Source organism: Artemia sp. Qi Xiang Cuo, chromosome 7, assembly GCF_049724085.1.
Source record: "Artemia sp. Qi Xiang Cuo chromosome 7, ASM4972408v1, whole genome shotgun sequence".
Classification (NCBI taxonomy): domain Eukaryota; kingdom Metazoa; phylum Arthropoda; class Branchiopoda; order Anostraca; family Artemiidae; genus Artemia; species Artemia sp. Qi Xiang Cuo.
Genome location: NC_142800.1, coordinates 12,086,492 through 12,100,313, shown reverse-complemented (window position 1 = coordinate 12,100,313; position 13,822 = coordinate 12,086,492). Strand labels below are relative to the sequence as shown.

Sequence of the window (13,822 nt, the reverse complement as noted above, 5' to 3'; positions counted from 1 at the left end):
GAAAAAACTTTAGCGTAAGAGCGAGCTATTGAGGAAAGGCAACCCCCCTAATATACGTAATATTTTCTGTTCGTTTAAGTTTTAATGTCGGTCCTTACTTTCAGTTGAAAAAACTTGTTTTTTTTTTATTTATTTAATTTCTGATCGTTCCTTCAATAAAACTGGGAAATCCCGGAACCCCCTTCATTAAATTTCCCTTCCCCCATGAAAAATTTCTCCGTGGAAAGATCCTCCCACATAACCTTCTCCCCCCTCCAGCAAGAAATCCCCCTGAAAACGTCTGTATACTTCCCAATAACCAGTACTATATGCGACTGGTTCTAGGCTTTTACCCCCCCCCCCCGGCGATTACCCCTCGGGAAATACCCCCCCCCCCGGAAAATACCCCCACGGAAAATACCCCTCCGTGGAAAATACCCCCCTAGAAAATACCCCCCACCCGGTAAATACCCTTCCGGAAAATACCCCCCTCCCCGTGGAAAATAGGGGGGGGAATTTTGGTATTTGTGTATTATGCGCCACTCAATCAAGTTTACGCTGTGTAAAATTCAAGAACAAACCGTTTTTTTTTGTTAGTCTAGTTTCTTCGTTACTTAAGAAATCAATTTAGGCTACATATTTGCAAATTAGGGGGGGGGGGTAAAGCATAGTGGGTCTGCACAAGGGTGGATCCTGGATTTTTTGTTTGGGGGGGGGGGGTGCAAAATAGGTTAATCCGATAAACTTGCGTTAGGAGCAAGTTTAATTAACGCAAACTTGTTTTAATTAAGTAAATTGCACTAGTTGAGACTACGTTAAGGGAGGGCGCCCCCTCACCCCCCTGGATCCACCACTGGGTCTGCATGCAAAATGTGTTTGGTACAATTATTCTGAATATTATATAGATAGATAAATAAGTGTAATTTTAAGCCAAATATACGGCCAAGAACACAGTAAAATAACATAAATAGTGAGCAAAATAGTGAATGGGGGGGGGGTTGACCCCCACAAAATGTCCCGCCACGGAAAGTAACCCCCGCGGAAAATATCCCTCCTTGGCAAATACACTCGCGGAAAATACCCTCCCCCCCCTGTGGAAAATAAGGTTTCTAAATTTGAAGCTTTTATTCGAGTTTTTTTTAGTTTCGTTGAAAAGTCCTAAGGAACGGGAAAAAGAGGAATTTACACACCAGAAGTGTCTTAAAAACTTAGAAACAAAAGCACAAATATATTTGTGTTGAAAAGACTTCCATACGAACTTTTGCAATTTTGGTAATAGCAGATGCCAAATTAAAAAAAAAATGAAGAAGAAAAAAAATTAGGCAAATAATCATCAAAATTAAGCTAAAACTTATGGCACCAACAAGTTTAAGAAAGTTTGGCTATCCTTTGAGAGGATAGTTGGCTTTGGGAACCAACAAATTCTAAATTGTTTAAGTTTTTACGGACAAAAGCGTTGTCAAATTCTACGAGTTTGTTTTTCTTGTCTTCCAATTGTAAAACTACCACAAATCACCATTAACAAATAAATGAAACCCAAAACTAACAGAAATTACAATAGATAGCCTAGTCAAACTAAAATCAAGCAACAAGTAAAAGGAGTATGGCTGACTACACCCATGTCTTCTTCAGACCAGAAAATAATTTGCACTTTACTTATAAAGAAAAAAAAATAACCGTGTATTGTCAGTTTGATATCCATATTCTGGTATCTATTCCTTATAGTCTTAATGCTTCTTTATTTGTTAAAGTCAAAAAAGTGAAAACATTTAAAACATATTTTGTTTTCAGTAAAGTGCAAATTACTTTCTGATCTTGAGGAGGTGAGGGGGTTGTCAGCCCTACTCATGCTAATTGTTGCCATTTTGAGTATGAATAGGTTATTTGTTGTTATTTCTGTTCGTTTTGGTTTCAATTTATTTAAACATCTACAGTAGGGTTATCTGCTACGCTGAATCCTGTGGTTTGATTTTCATTAAGATTCTATCACTTTTAGGGGGTGTTTCCCCCTTGTTCCGAAAATAAGGCAAATTTTTTCAGGCTCGTAACTTAATGTAGTGGTTTAATTTTCAATAAGATTTTATCACTTTTAGGGGGTATTCTTCCTTTTACCAAAATAAGGCAAATTTTCTCAGGCTCGTAACTGTTGCTGGGTAAAAAAAAAATTAATTAAGCTTATACATTTGAAATCAGCATAAAGATCCGATTCTTTTGATGTATCTACTGGCATCAAAATTATTTTTTAGAGTTTCGGTTACTATTGAACCGGGTCGCTCCTTACTTACAGTTCGTTACCACGAACTGTTTGATCGCTAATCAAAGTTTATGTTATTTATGCCTTTCATTTATGTTATTTTACTGTGTTTATGACCGTATATTTGGCTTTAAAAAACACTTATTTGTCTATCTGTCTAATATGCAGAATAATTGTACCAAACACATTTTGCATGCAGACCCGCTATACTCCCCCCTCCCTAATGTGCAAATCTATAGCCCAAATTTATTTCTAAAGTAATGAAGAAACTAACTTAAAAACCGATGTGTTCTCGAATTTTACACAGCGTAAACTTGAGTGAATGACACATAACACACAAGTCCTAAAATTCCTTCCCCCTGAGGAAATTAGAATACTGTAACTCAATTAAAATTCTCAAATTTGGAAAGCCTTATTTTCTACGGGGGTATTTTCTTGGGGGAGGGGTATTTTCCAAGGGGGGGGGGTTCGGAGGGGGGGGTATTTTCACGGGGGTTATTTTCCAAGGGGCATTTTCCGGGGGGGATATTTCCCGCGGGGGGAGATTTTCCACGGAGGGGGGGTATTTTCTGCAGGTGGTATTTTCCGGGGGGGGGGTAATTGCGGGGGGGTAAGCGCCTTCTACCATGCGAACAATGGGCAAAGTTCACAACTTGCAGTCCTTTCCCCGGGGACTGTGGGGGATAAGCATCCTCAAAGTCATAACTATTAGATTTTTTTACTATGTTGAACAAAATGGCTATCTCAAAATTTTGATCGGTGGCTTTGGGGAAAATGAGCGTGGGAGGAGGCCTAGTTGCCCTCCAATTTTTCGGTTACTTAAAAACGGCACTAGAACTTTTGATTTCCGTTCTAATGAGTCCTCTTACGATATTCTTGGATCACTGACCCAATAAGATCACTCCTGGGAAGAAAAAAAAAACAACAACAAAAACAAATAAACACGCATCAGTGATCTGTCTTCTGGCAAAAAATACAAAATCCTACATTTTTGCAAATAGGAGCTTGAAACCTCTACATAGGGTGCTCTGATAAACTGTATCTGATGGTGCGATTTTCATTAAGATTCTATGACTTTTATGGGATGTTTTTCCCTTTTTCAAAATACGACAAATATTTTCAGGTTCTTGACTTTTGATGGGTAAGACTAAACTTGATAAACTTTATACATTTGAAATCAGCATAAAACTCAACTTCTTTTGATGTATCGATTAGTATGAAAATTCCCTTTTCTAGAGTTTCGGTTACTATTGAGCCGGGTCGCTCCTTACATACAGTTCGTTACCACGAACTTTTTGATACAAGACAAATACATTAAAGTGAGTAGTGCTATGTAAGAGAATAACACTGTTGTAGTTAAAGTAGGAAATTAGGTTAGCAGCTGGTTTCGTATTAAACCAGGAGTCAAGCAGGGTTGTGTTCTATCTCCCTTTATCTGAATCATTTTGATGAACTTTGTCTTAACAGGAAAGGCAATGGGAGAACACGGAATCAAATGGAGGAGAAAAAATTTCCTGGACTTAGATTACGCTGACGATTTAAGCATCCTAGATGAAAGTATAACCAAAATTAATGAACTTTTGGAGGTTTTGCGAGTTCAGGGTGCTAAAATAGGTTTGAAAATTAATGTAAGAACACTAAATCACTAAGGCTAGGAATAAGTGAAGATGAAACGGTGACGCTGGGTAACAAAAAGATTGATCAGTTGAATAGCTTCACTTACCTTGTTAGATGGTTAGGGCACGTTCTGCGGATGAAGGATGACATATTGTCAAAGACTGTCTTTTTTGGCCAGTCGTCTAGCGCTAAACAGAAAGCAAGTCGTCCGTGGTTGAGGTGAGATGATGTCGTAAAGAAAGATTTTAGGGGAATAAAACTTCCCGGGAGGGTGTAAAGAAGGAGGCTTTGAATAGATTAGGATAGAGGAGGAGCGTGCGCAGCAGTGTTGGCCTTAGACGGTTTGGTGCTGCGGTGAGTTGTTAGTAGTAGTAGTAGTATGCACATAGCGTATTTTTATTAGGTCAACAAACCCGTCAACATACACTGAAAGTTCCAACATAATACTCTAAGCCGTCCTTGATATACTGATGATACGGCCTTTTGACAGCCTGCACACACATAGTGTGTTTCAATTCAATTCAACATACCCCTCTACATTTACTGAAACATTTCTCCATAATACCCTAAGTCTTAGTAGTAGTATTAACAGTAGCAGCAGAAGTAGTAGCAGTAGTATGCATATAGTACCTTTTGGTTGGTTCAATATTCCCCGGAACATGCACTGAAAGTTTCAACTTAGTACTCTAAGCTGTTCCTGGGATATAGCTATTGCGCCTTTTTAATAACCTTATTACCCTAGCTTCTATAACCTTATATCGTTTAATAACCTTATCATCCTTAACCTCACATCTTTCGTTTTTTTTTTATTTCCTCAACATCCACTGAAAGTTTCAACTTAGTACTCTGAGCTTTTCCTGGGATAAAGCTATTACAACTTTTAATAATCTGTATCCACATACCGTGTTTCAATTTAGTTCAACATCCTCCTCAGGATTTCCTGAAAGTTTCACCGTAATACCCTTAGCTTCAGCTTTACTAGCCTTAGTAGTCGTAGTAGCGGTAATAGTGGCAGTTGTAGTGGTAGTTGTAGCAGTACATAGCCAGCACAGAGATCCTTTTGGTTAGTTCAACATCAGCCTTAACATACCTTGAAAATTTAAACTTAATACCCTACACAATTCCTGAGACATAGCTGATGCGCCCTTTTGACAAGAAAAGAGTGCGTTTCGATCTAGATCAACATCCCCCAAAACATTCCCTGAAAGTTTCACCTTCCTACTCTTAACCTCAGTAATAGTAGTCATAGTAACAATAGCAGAAGTAGCAACAGTTGTGGTAGTAGCAGTAAGCACAGTGTGCCTTTCGGTTTTTTCAATATTTCTCTAAACATACCCTGAAAGTTTTAACTTAATACTCTAATCTGTTTTTGAGACATTGCTCATACATTCTTTGGGTAACCTGAATGCACATAGTGTGTTTTGATTTAGTTCAACACCCCACTAAATATTTCCTGAAAGTTTTACCTTAATACCCTTAGTCGAAGCAGTAGTTGTAATAGTAGTAATAGTAGCAATAATGGCAACATGGACAGAGTGCCTTTTAGTTAGTTCAACGTTCCCCTAAGTATGCCCTGAAAAATTCAACTTAATACCATTAGCCCCACTAGTCACAGCAATCGTTGTAGCAGTATTATGCACATAGAGACTTTTTGACTAGTCCAAATCCGCTTCAAAGTTTTAAGTTGATAATCTAAGCCGTTCCTAAGATATTAATGGCCCACCCTTTGACAATCTTTTTGCTCATAGTGAGTTTTGATGTTATTTCAACATCTCCATAAATATTCCCTTAAAGCTTCACTTCGATACCCTTAGCTTCAGCAGTAGCAATAGTTATAGTAGGTATTAGTATCATTAGTAGCAGTATGCACAAAGCACTTTTTTTTAAATATTCCCCTCAACACAGGCTGGCAGTTTCAATTTAATGCCATAAACAGTTCCTGGGACATTGCTGATACATCCTTTTGACAACCTCTATGCGCATAGTGTGTTTTGATGTAGTTCAACATTGTCCTAACATTCCCTGAAATTTTTGCCTTTAGTACCCTTAACTTTAGCAGTAATAGCAGTTGTAATAGTAGCAGTATCAGTAATAGTGTAGTAGTAGTAGCTGTAGTAGCATGCAAATATTGCCTTTTGGTTAGTTCAACATCCCCATCAACAAGCCCTATAAGTTTCAACTTCATACCCCAAGCCGTTCCATTGACACTGCAGATACGCCCTTTTGATAGCCTGTATACACAATATGTTATGAGTCAGTTCAACTTCCCCTCAATATTTCTTAAAGTTTGGACCTTCATACCCTTAGCTTTAATTGTAGTACTAGTCACAGTGGTAGTAGCAGGAGTAATGGTAGTAGTAGTAGGAGTACTAGTAAAAGTAGCAGTGGTAGTAATAGGATTGGTGGTACTACTAACATCAGTAGCGTAGTACTAGTAACAACATTTTCAAATGTACATATCACTTTTTGGTCAGTTGAATATCCTCCTCATCAAGCCCTGAAAGTGTCAACTTAATAGAATAAGTCGACGATTTTGTGGTGACGTTGTCTAATTAAGCCAACATTGGATTTTAGTAAAAACATTAAGATGCACATACAAAGTTTCGAAATACCACTTTTTATTAAGATAAAGAGCACATCCTGATAAGTGCACACTGAATAGGAAATTGAGAAATCACCACTTCCTTGCTATGTACGTCAATGGGGCTGATAAGATGTGGTTGATGCAATGTATAAAAGATACATTTTATGGGAACAGGGAGCCAGATACTAATTATTTGTTGGCCTGACCTCTGGTCCGTTAAATCTTAGAAATACCTTGGATTATATGGCAATATTGTAAGTGTTCAAGTGTATTATTATACTATATCTTACTATAAGTATTCGTATAATTGTTGATTCCCTGGGACAACCAGTTACAGCGGCATATATACTGTCAAACCCTTTACCGTTGTGTTAGCTGAATAAAAGTATTGTGTTACAGACAATCTCTCTACAATGTTATGTTAGTCCCTCGAATAATCTCAGCTGGTACGCCCATTAGTCAGGTCACAGCCTAAGGCAAAGTTTATTTATCTTAGGACCACTAGTATCTCTCCTATAAATGTAGTAATAAAGGTATCAACTACAACTGCACCCTACAACCTAAAGCCACTTTACCACAGTTTGAGATTCTCAACATCCCCTTTTGATAACCTGTATGCCCACGCTTTGTTTTAATTTAATTCAACTTCCCCCTCAAGATTTCCTGAACTTTTCACCTTAATACCCTTAGCCTTAGAAGTAGCTGCAATAGAATTAGTATTTGAAGTAGTAGTAGTGGTAGCAGTGTTAGTAGTAACGTATATTTGTTGCTTTTTGTCAATCGATCTCCACCCACCTCCCACCCCCCACCCCCCTAAGCGTCACCAGAATATTTTAACTGAATACCCAAAGTCATTCCTCAGATACGCCCTTTTGACAACCTTCATGCACGTAGTGTGTTTTTGATTTAGTTCAACTTTCTCCTCAGTATTCTCTTAAATTGTCACTTTCATACCTTTAGCCTTAGCAGTACTGGTACCATAGTAGTAGCAGTAGTAGAGAAGGAGTAGTTGTAGTTTTAGTCGTATTATTGTATTAGCAGTAGTAGTAACAGCAGTAGCAGTAGTATTAGTAGCAATAGTAGCATGCACATACTGCCTTTTGGCCAGTTAAACATCCTTCTCATGATGCCCTGATGTTTCAGCTTGATATACAAAGCCGTTCCTAAAGGAGGCCCTAGATGGTCAATCATTTTGATCAAAAGTTTCAATCAATCAATTGACGTGTGATTTACTCAATCTTAAATCGACCCTCCAATCAACCCTTCAATCTTGACCAAAGTTAATCTAACAAACTGCTTTTGATCAAAATGATTGAGTCATCCAAACTTTCTATCAATCACCGTCAACGCTTGACTCAAGCATCAAACAGATTCCTAGACAGTCAATCATGCTTGAGTTAATCGATTGACGGAAACTTTTGATCAAACTGATTGACTGTCTAGGACCCCCTTAAGATATTGTTGATACGCCCATTTAACAATCTGCATGCACGTAGTAAGTTTTGATTTAGTTCAACTTTCCCATTAGCATTTCTTCAAACTTTTACCTCACTTTCCACAGTCCTAATAGTAATCGTTACAGAAATATCAGTTATAGCAGCAATAGTAGCAGTGATAGCAGAAGTACTAGCAGTAGTAGCATATAGATCTTTCTTTTTTGGTCAATTGATCAAACCTTCACAATTCCCTGAAAGTTCCAACTTATTACTCTCAGTCATTCCTGGGTTACGCCCTTCTGACCTGTATTCACATGACGTGTTTTTATCTAGGTCAGCACCCCCCTCAACATTCTCTGTAAGCTTCACCTGAATATCCTTGATTTTTTATAACACCAAAGCTCAAATACACCCCCCTTCCTCGATAAAAAATACTATATTTAAACAGTGGGTCATCCCTTTTGACTCTTAAAAAGGGCACTAGAACTTCCAATTTCCAATCGGAAGAGTTCCTTCCAAGGTTTCTACGACAAGTCCTTTCATATAAGTTGCCATGGTAAAACAAAAAATTAACAATAACAAATTATGCCAATTCGCTTCTTAGTTAGGCAGCGCTATTGCGCTGCCTATAATTCTTTTAATTGCCTGATTTTACAAATATTACTCACCAAGATTATAAAATTTGACATTCCAATAAAATATATCTTGGTTGTTACTTTGCTGATTTCACATACGTTGCACAATCAACCCATCAAAATTAGAAACTTTGACATTTGAATAAAATATAGCCAACGGATGCGTTTATGATTTATGTGAATATGTGTCATTCAGAAAAATGTTTATAGTAGTTTGATGCTAGTTATAGTTTTTTCGAGGAATATAACTTTCTCTGGTTGGTTTATTTTACCTTTGGAAGCTAAATCCTAAATTTTACATTATTTAAGTCTTTTTCACAATAACCAACGTTCATATTTTTAATTCGCTTATTGGCCTCGCGATAATCTGTCTGCAATGTAATATTTCTTTTTACTTGTCGACCATGCAAATGGCAAAATAAAAGTTCCATTGCCCCTTTTGAGGGCCGTTGGAGGGCAACTAGCCTCCCTTCCGAACACATTTCTGCTACCTGACCCTCCGTAATCCCGACACTGGATTTAAATTTTGAGATGGTCATTTTACTTAGAAACGTCGGAATATCTAATAGGTATGCTTCTGGGTTTGAAATCACCCCCACAGCCCTAGGGGCAATATCTTATGTAGACCACCCATTATTCACAGATGAGTTTTAGGAGAAAGATTGGCAATGTTTTATCCTGGTTGTCTGATCAGCTTGGATATATTAGAAATAGTTCGCTAGGCCATGATCACAAGAGTTTCCGAAAGATATTTCCCAAAGAAACACGAACTTGAGTAAATCAAAAGATGCTATGTGCATCCAGGTAATTGAAAAAACCTATGTACAATACCTTGGCAACGACTTGGGGGATGAAGTCGAAACTTTCAGATACAGTTGGGGAGAAGAAGGCAGAGGGTAGGGTAAGAAGACTTCAATTCTTATGTTGGGAGAATGTGGAAGGATGTTCGAGTCCTGTCAGACTTATAAACTTTTTGGGATTAATTTACGCAGTAAATCATAAGACACTGTGGTTGCCAGGTTATCAAAATGTTTTTTTTTTTTACAATATATCGGGAACGGCTTGGGGTAATAAGTTCAAACTTTCAAGGGTGTCATGGTGAAGGGGGTGAAGGGAGAGCAAGTGGACGCTGAGATACAATTGGGGAGAGAGCGTTGAACAAAACCAAAAGATATTATATGCATCCGGTTTATCAAAATACTATATCTGCAATGCCTCGGGAACAGCTCAAGAGATGGAGTTGAAAGTTTCAGGTAGTGTAGGAAAAGGGAGGGGTAGAAGGAATTAAAAAATTTTGTTGGGGGGAGTGGCAGAAAATGACAGGTCTCTGATCATCCTTAGCGTTTTTGCGCTATATTCCCCTATGATAATTACAGTCTATCAAACAGTTGATGGTAACGAACTTAAAGCAAGGAGCGACACGGCTCAATAGTAACCGAAACTCTAAAAACCAGAATTTTGATATCAATAAATGTATCAAAAGAATCGGAGTATGATGCTGATTCCAAATATATATATATATATATATATATATATATATATATATATATATATATATATATATATATATATATATATATATATATATATATATATATATATATATATATATATATATATATATACATATATATATATATATATATATATATATATATATATATATATATATATATATATATATATATATATATATATATATATATATATATATATATATATATATATATATATATATATATATATATATATATTACCTATAAAAGGCTATAAACCTGAGAAAATTTGCATGATTTCGAAAAAGGGGGAAATATCCCCTAAAAGTCAAAGAATCCTGATGAAAATCACACCATCAGATTAAGCTTATCAGATAATCCTACGGTAGAGGTTTCAAACTCCTATCTGCCAAATTTGTGAACTTCGTATTTTTTGTCAGAAGAAAGATCACGGATGCATGTTTATTTGTTGTTTTTTTTTCAGGGGTGATTTTATCAAACCAATAGTCCTAGGACATCGGGAGAGGCCTCATTTGAACGGAAATTAAACGTTTTAGTGCCCTATTTAAATGCTCAAAAAGATTGGAGGGCAACTGGATCCATTTTCCCCAAAAAATCGTCCCATCAAAATTTTTGGATAGCCATTTTGTCAAGTGTAGTTGGAAAGTCCCAAAACTATGCCTTTGGAGATAACATAACTCCCCCCAGCCCCTGAAGATAGGTCCCTAAGTTATAAAACTTGCTTATTGTTTACGTATAGTATTTGTTATTGGGAAGCATACAGACATTTTTCGGGGAGGGGGAATTTCGTGCTTGGGATGGGTTTCAATGGGGAGGATTTTCAGTGTGTAAAGAAATTTCCGGGGGTGAACTTTCAAGGGAAAATTTTACGCTGGAGGATTTTTACAGAATTCCTATATGAAACTCTTTTTATTTGTCTAACTTTAACTTTACCTACTCAGTTCTGCATTTGGAGATGTTCTGGGAGAACTGTCCGGGGGAAATTTTCAGTGGGTTTGGATTTCCAGGAAATAATTTCCACGGAAGAGGGATTTCTGAAGCGATCAGAAAACGATAAAAACTTAGTCTTTTTCATATGAAGTATGCTAAGGTGAATTTTTCCACGTTGAATCTTCTGCAAGAAATTTTACGGCGAAGGGTTGGAAATTTCAGCGAGGATGGAATTGCCCGGAAAGAATTTTAAGAGGGGGTGTATTTTACATGGGAGGAACTTTCTACAGAGGAGTTTCCCGTGAAGGGAGGGAATTTTTCATGGAGGGTGAGCCAGATTCACCGTCATTATTTGAAAAACGATCAGAAATTCAATAAAAAAAACAAAAAAGTTTTTCAACTGAAAGTAAGGAGCAACATTAAAACTCAAAACGAACAGAAATTATTCTGTATATAAGGGGATAGCCCCCCTCCGCAATACCTTGCTCTTCGCGCGTAAGTCTGACTGTTTGTCCCAATTTTTCTTAAGAACGACTCCTGAAACACAAGGGTCGTTTAATCAGAATAGGAAGCTTTTTTAAAAGGGCTAAAAACTTCAGCGTGAAGAGCAAGGTATTGAGGAGGGGGTAGCCCCTTTATATACGGAATAATTTCTGTTCGTTTTGAATTTTAATGTTGCTTCTTACTTTCAGTTTAAAAACTTCTTTATTTAATTCACATTTAAGTAGCGAGGTAAATCACAAGACACTATGCAGTACCAAGTTATCAAAGTAACATATCTCCAGAATGTCTGGAACGGCTAGAGGGATGAAACTGAAACTTTCAGAGAATGTAGGGGGCAAGCCGACCTCTAATTTTGATTTGGAGGCAGGGAGCAAAATGGCTAAAAAATTTTGTTTTTTCCGATCCACTTACCGTTTTTTTCACTCTAAGCTCCTATGAGACGTTTAATCTATTCACACTTACATACCGATACAAATCAAAAGACACTAACGTGTTGTCAGATGACCAAAACGGTATATCTACAATGCCCTCGAAACGCCTTTGGAGATAAAGTTACAAGTTACTTCAAGTTTCGACTTGAGTGCAGAAAGCAAGGGTATGAATATTTGTCTTTTTGTATTTCAATTTTTCGGCACCATTAGTACTTATTGGACTAGGATCTATAGCTGGGGAAGCAGAGATGTATATCAAAAGTAAGCATGTGATCAAAATAACTTATCTGCATTATCTCAGGAACGGCTTTGTGATCGAGTCGAAACATTAAAAGGATACTGGAAGACCAAATAGACTTCAAGATTTATCTTGAGGAAGGACCAGAGATAAATCTCTCCAATGGCTGCCCCCTTTAACTCTTCGCTTTTAACGCTAAAGTTGAACTTCTTGCCCGGATGTTTTAAGAAAGACTTCTCAAGCACAAGAGGCGTTGAGTTATAATAGAAGCATAATATAATGACATAATAAGATATAATATAATAAGAAGCATTTTTAAAACACTACAAAACATTAACGTAAAGAGAGGGGTTGACTGTTTTTAACGTAATATAAAATCAAGTGCTGCGCTTACCTTCATGTTTACAGATTGTCGCACAACACAATTATAAACTGAACTGCTTATCCAAAAAAAACATATGTTTTAGCTATATATGTTTTGAGAGAAATAGATGAAGGTCAATAGCGATGAGTATTGAAGCATCAAAAAGAAATTTTATTTATCAAGTTCGGTATTTTCTGTTCGCAGGAGGTAAACAGAATCAAAAATTTGTTTTTCTTTCCCAATATCGAGTCAATAGTTGGTTAAAGAGTCACGTCTCATTTGAATGAATTTGAAGATTTTGAATCAGAACTACTATTTTAAACTTGTGTACGTACAGACCGAAAGTAGTCCTCTATTTCAGCACATATTTGGATTTACGATAGCTTATATGTTTCTGTGGGCTTTCCTTGCAATTTGTATCATTTTTTTTCGTCCCTGCCGGCTCTTTCTCTTTCTCACGTACTCATTCTTTCCCTCTCTTTTTCTCTGTTATTTTGTCACTCTCTCTATATTCCCTTTATCATGATTTTAGTAATAGCTGAAACCTAGTTTAAACTGAACTGACCTTTCAAAAATAAATTTTTTCCCCAAAAACAACAAACACGTAAAAATCCAATTTTAGAAGAAATTTAGTTATTCAGATTAGAAAAAAAATGCAAAGTGAGACATCTTCAATTTTATTGAGCAAAAAAAAAGAAAAAAAGGTAGGCTATACCCTGCTGTAAAATTTTACAGCAGGAAAAAAAAAATTATGTGTGAGAAGAGGGCCTAAAAACATCGAAGATGAGCCAGACTTGAATAAAAGATTTACCGTTAAATTTTTCCTACTTTTAATCCCTGGTCTGTTGGTATTCAAGACCTAGGGTAAAAAAAAGAAAAAAAAACTGAGTAAAATCGTATTTTACAATCATTAGCACATGAACATCTTCCTATGATAGAATTGCATGAATGTAAATTTCTATCAGATGTATTAAGGTGATCTAAAAAAACCCTAAGTTCATTTTCCCCAAAATTCCAGAGTAAAATTACGTCATCCATGTAACGTCCCCAAAAGATATGTTTCAAAAAATACGAAACTAATGCCAAATTTTCAATATTTTCCACGTAATTATTCGCCAGTAACCGGGAGAGCGGCGCACCCATCGCTAAACCATTAATTTGCTAGTAGAAAGAATTACAGAATTGGAAATACATTGAGTACTTGTTACATATGATAGAAATTTGTAGTTTACTTTAGAAATCGAAATCGCAAATAAAATCCCATTCCTAGATGTGTTAACTATTCGTAGCCTAGATAAACTCAATTTTACTATTTATTGAAAACCAACACAAA

At 36.6% G+C, this 13,822-nt stretch overlaps 1 protein-coding gene across 2 annotated transcripts in view; it reads right to left on the bottom strand.

Annotated features, from left to right (window-relative positions):
• The window catches only part of LOC148949956 (uncharacterized), a 34,626-nt gene extending 22,002 nt beyond the window's left edge, over window positions 1–12,624 (bottom strand). The window contains exon 1 of one of the 2 annotated variants that reach the window (XM_089092028.1): window positions 12,520–12,624. In XM_089092028.1, coding sequence (XP_088948154.1) covers window positions 12,520–12,525 — 6 coding nt within the window. In that variant the 5' untranslated portion in view covers window positions 12,526–12,624. Of the gene's footprint in view, window positions 1–8,538; window positions 8,580–12,519 lie in introns of those variants that run through there. The other variant, XM_089092027.1, reaches the window with a different exon arrangement.
• Between the last annotated feature and the right edge of the window lie 1,198 nt (window positions 12,625–13,822).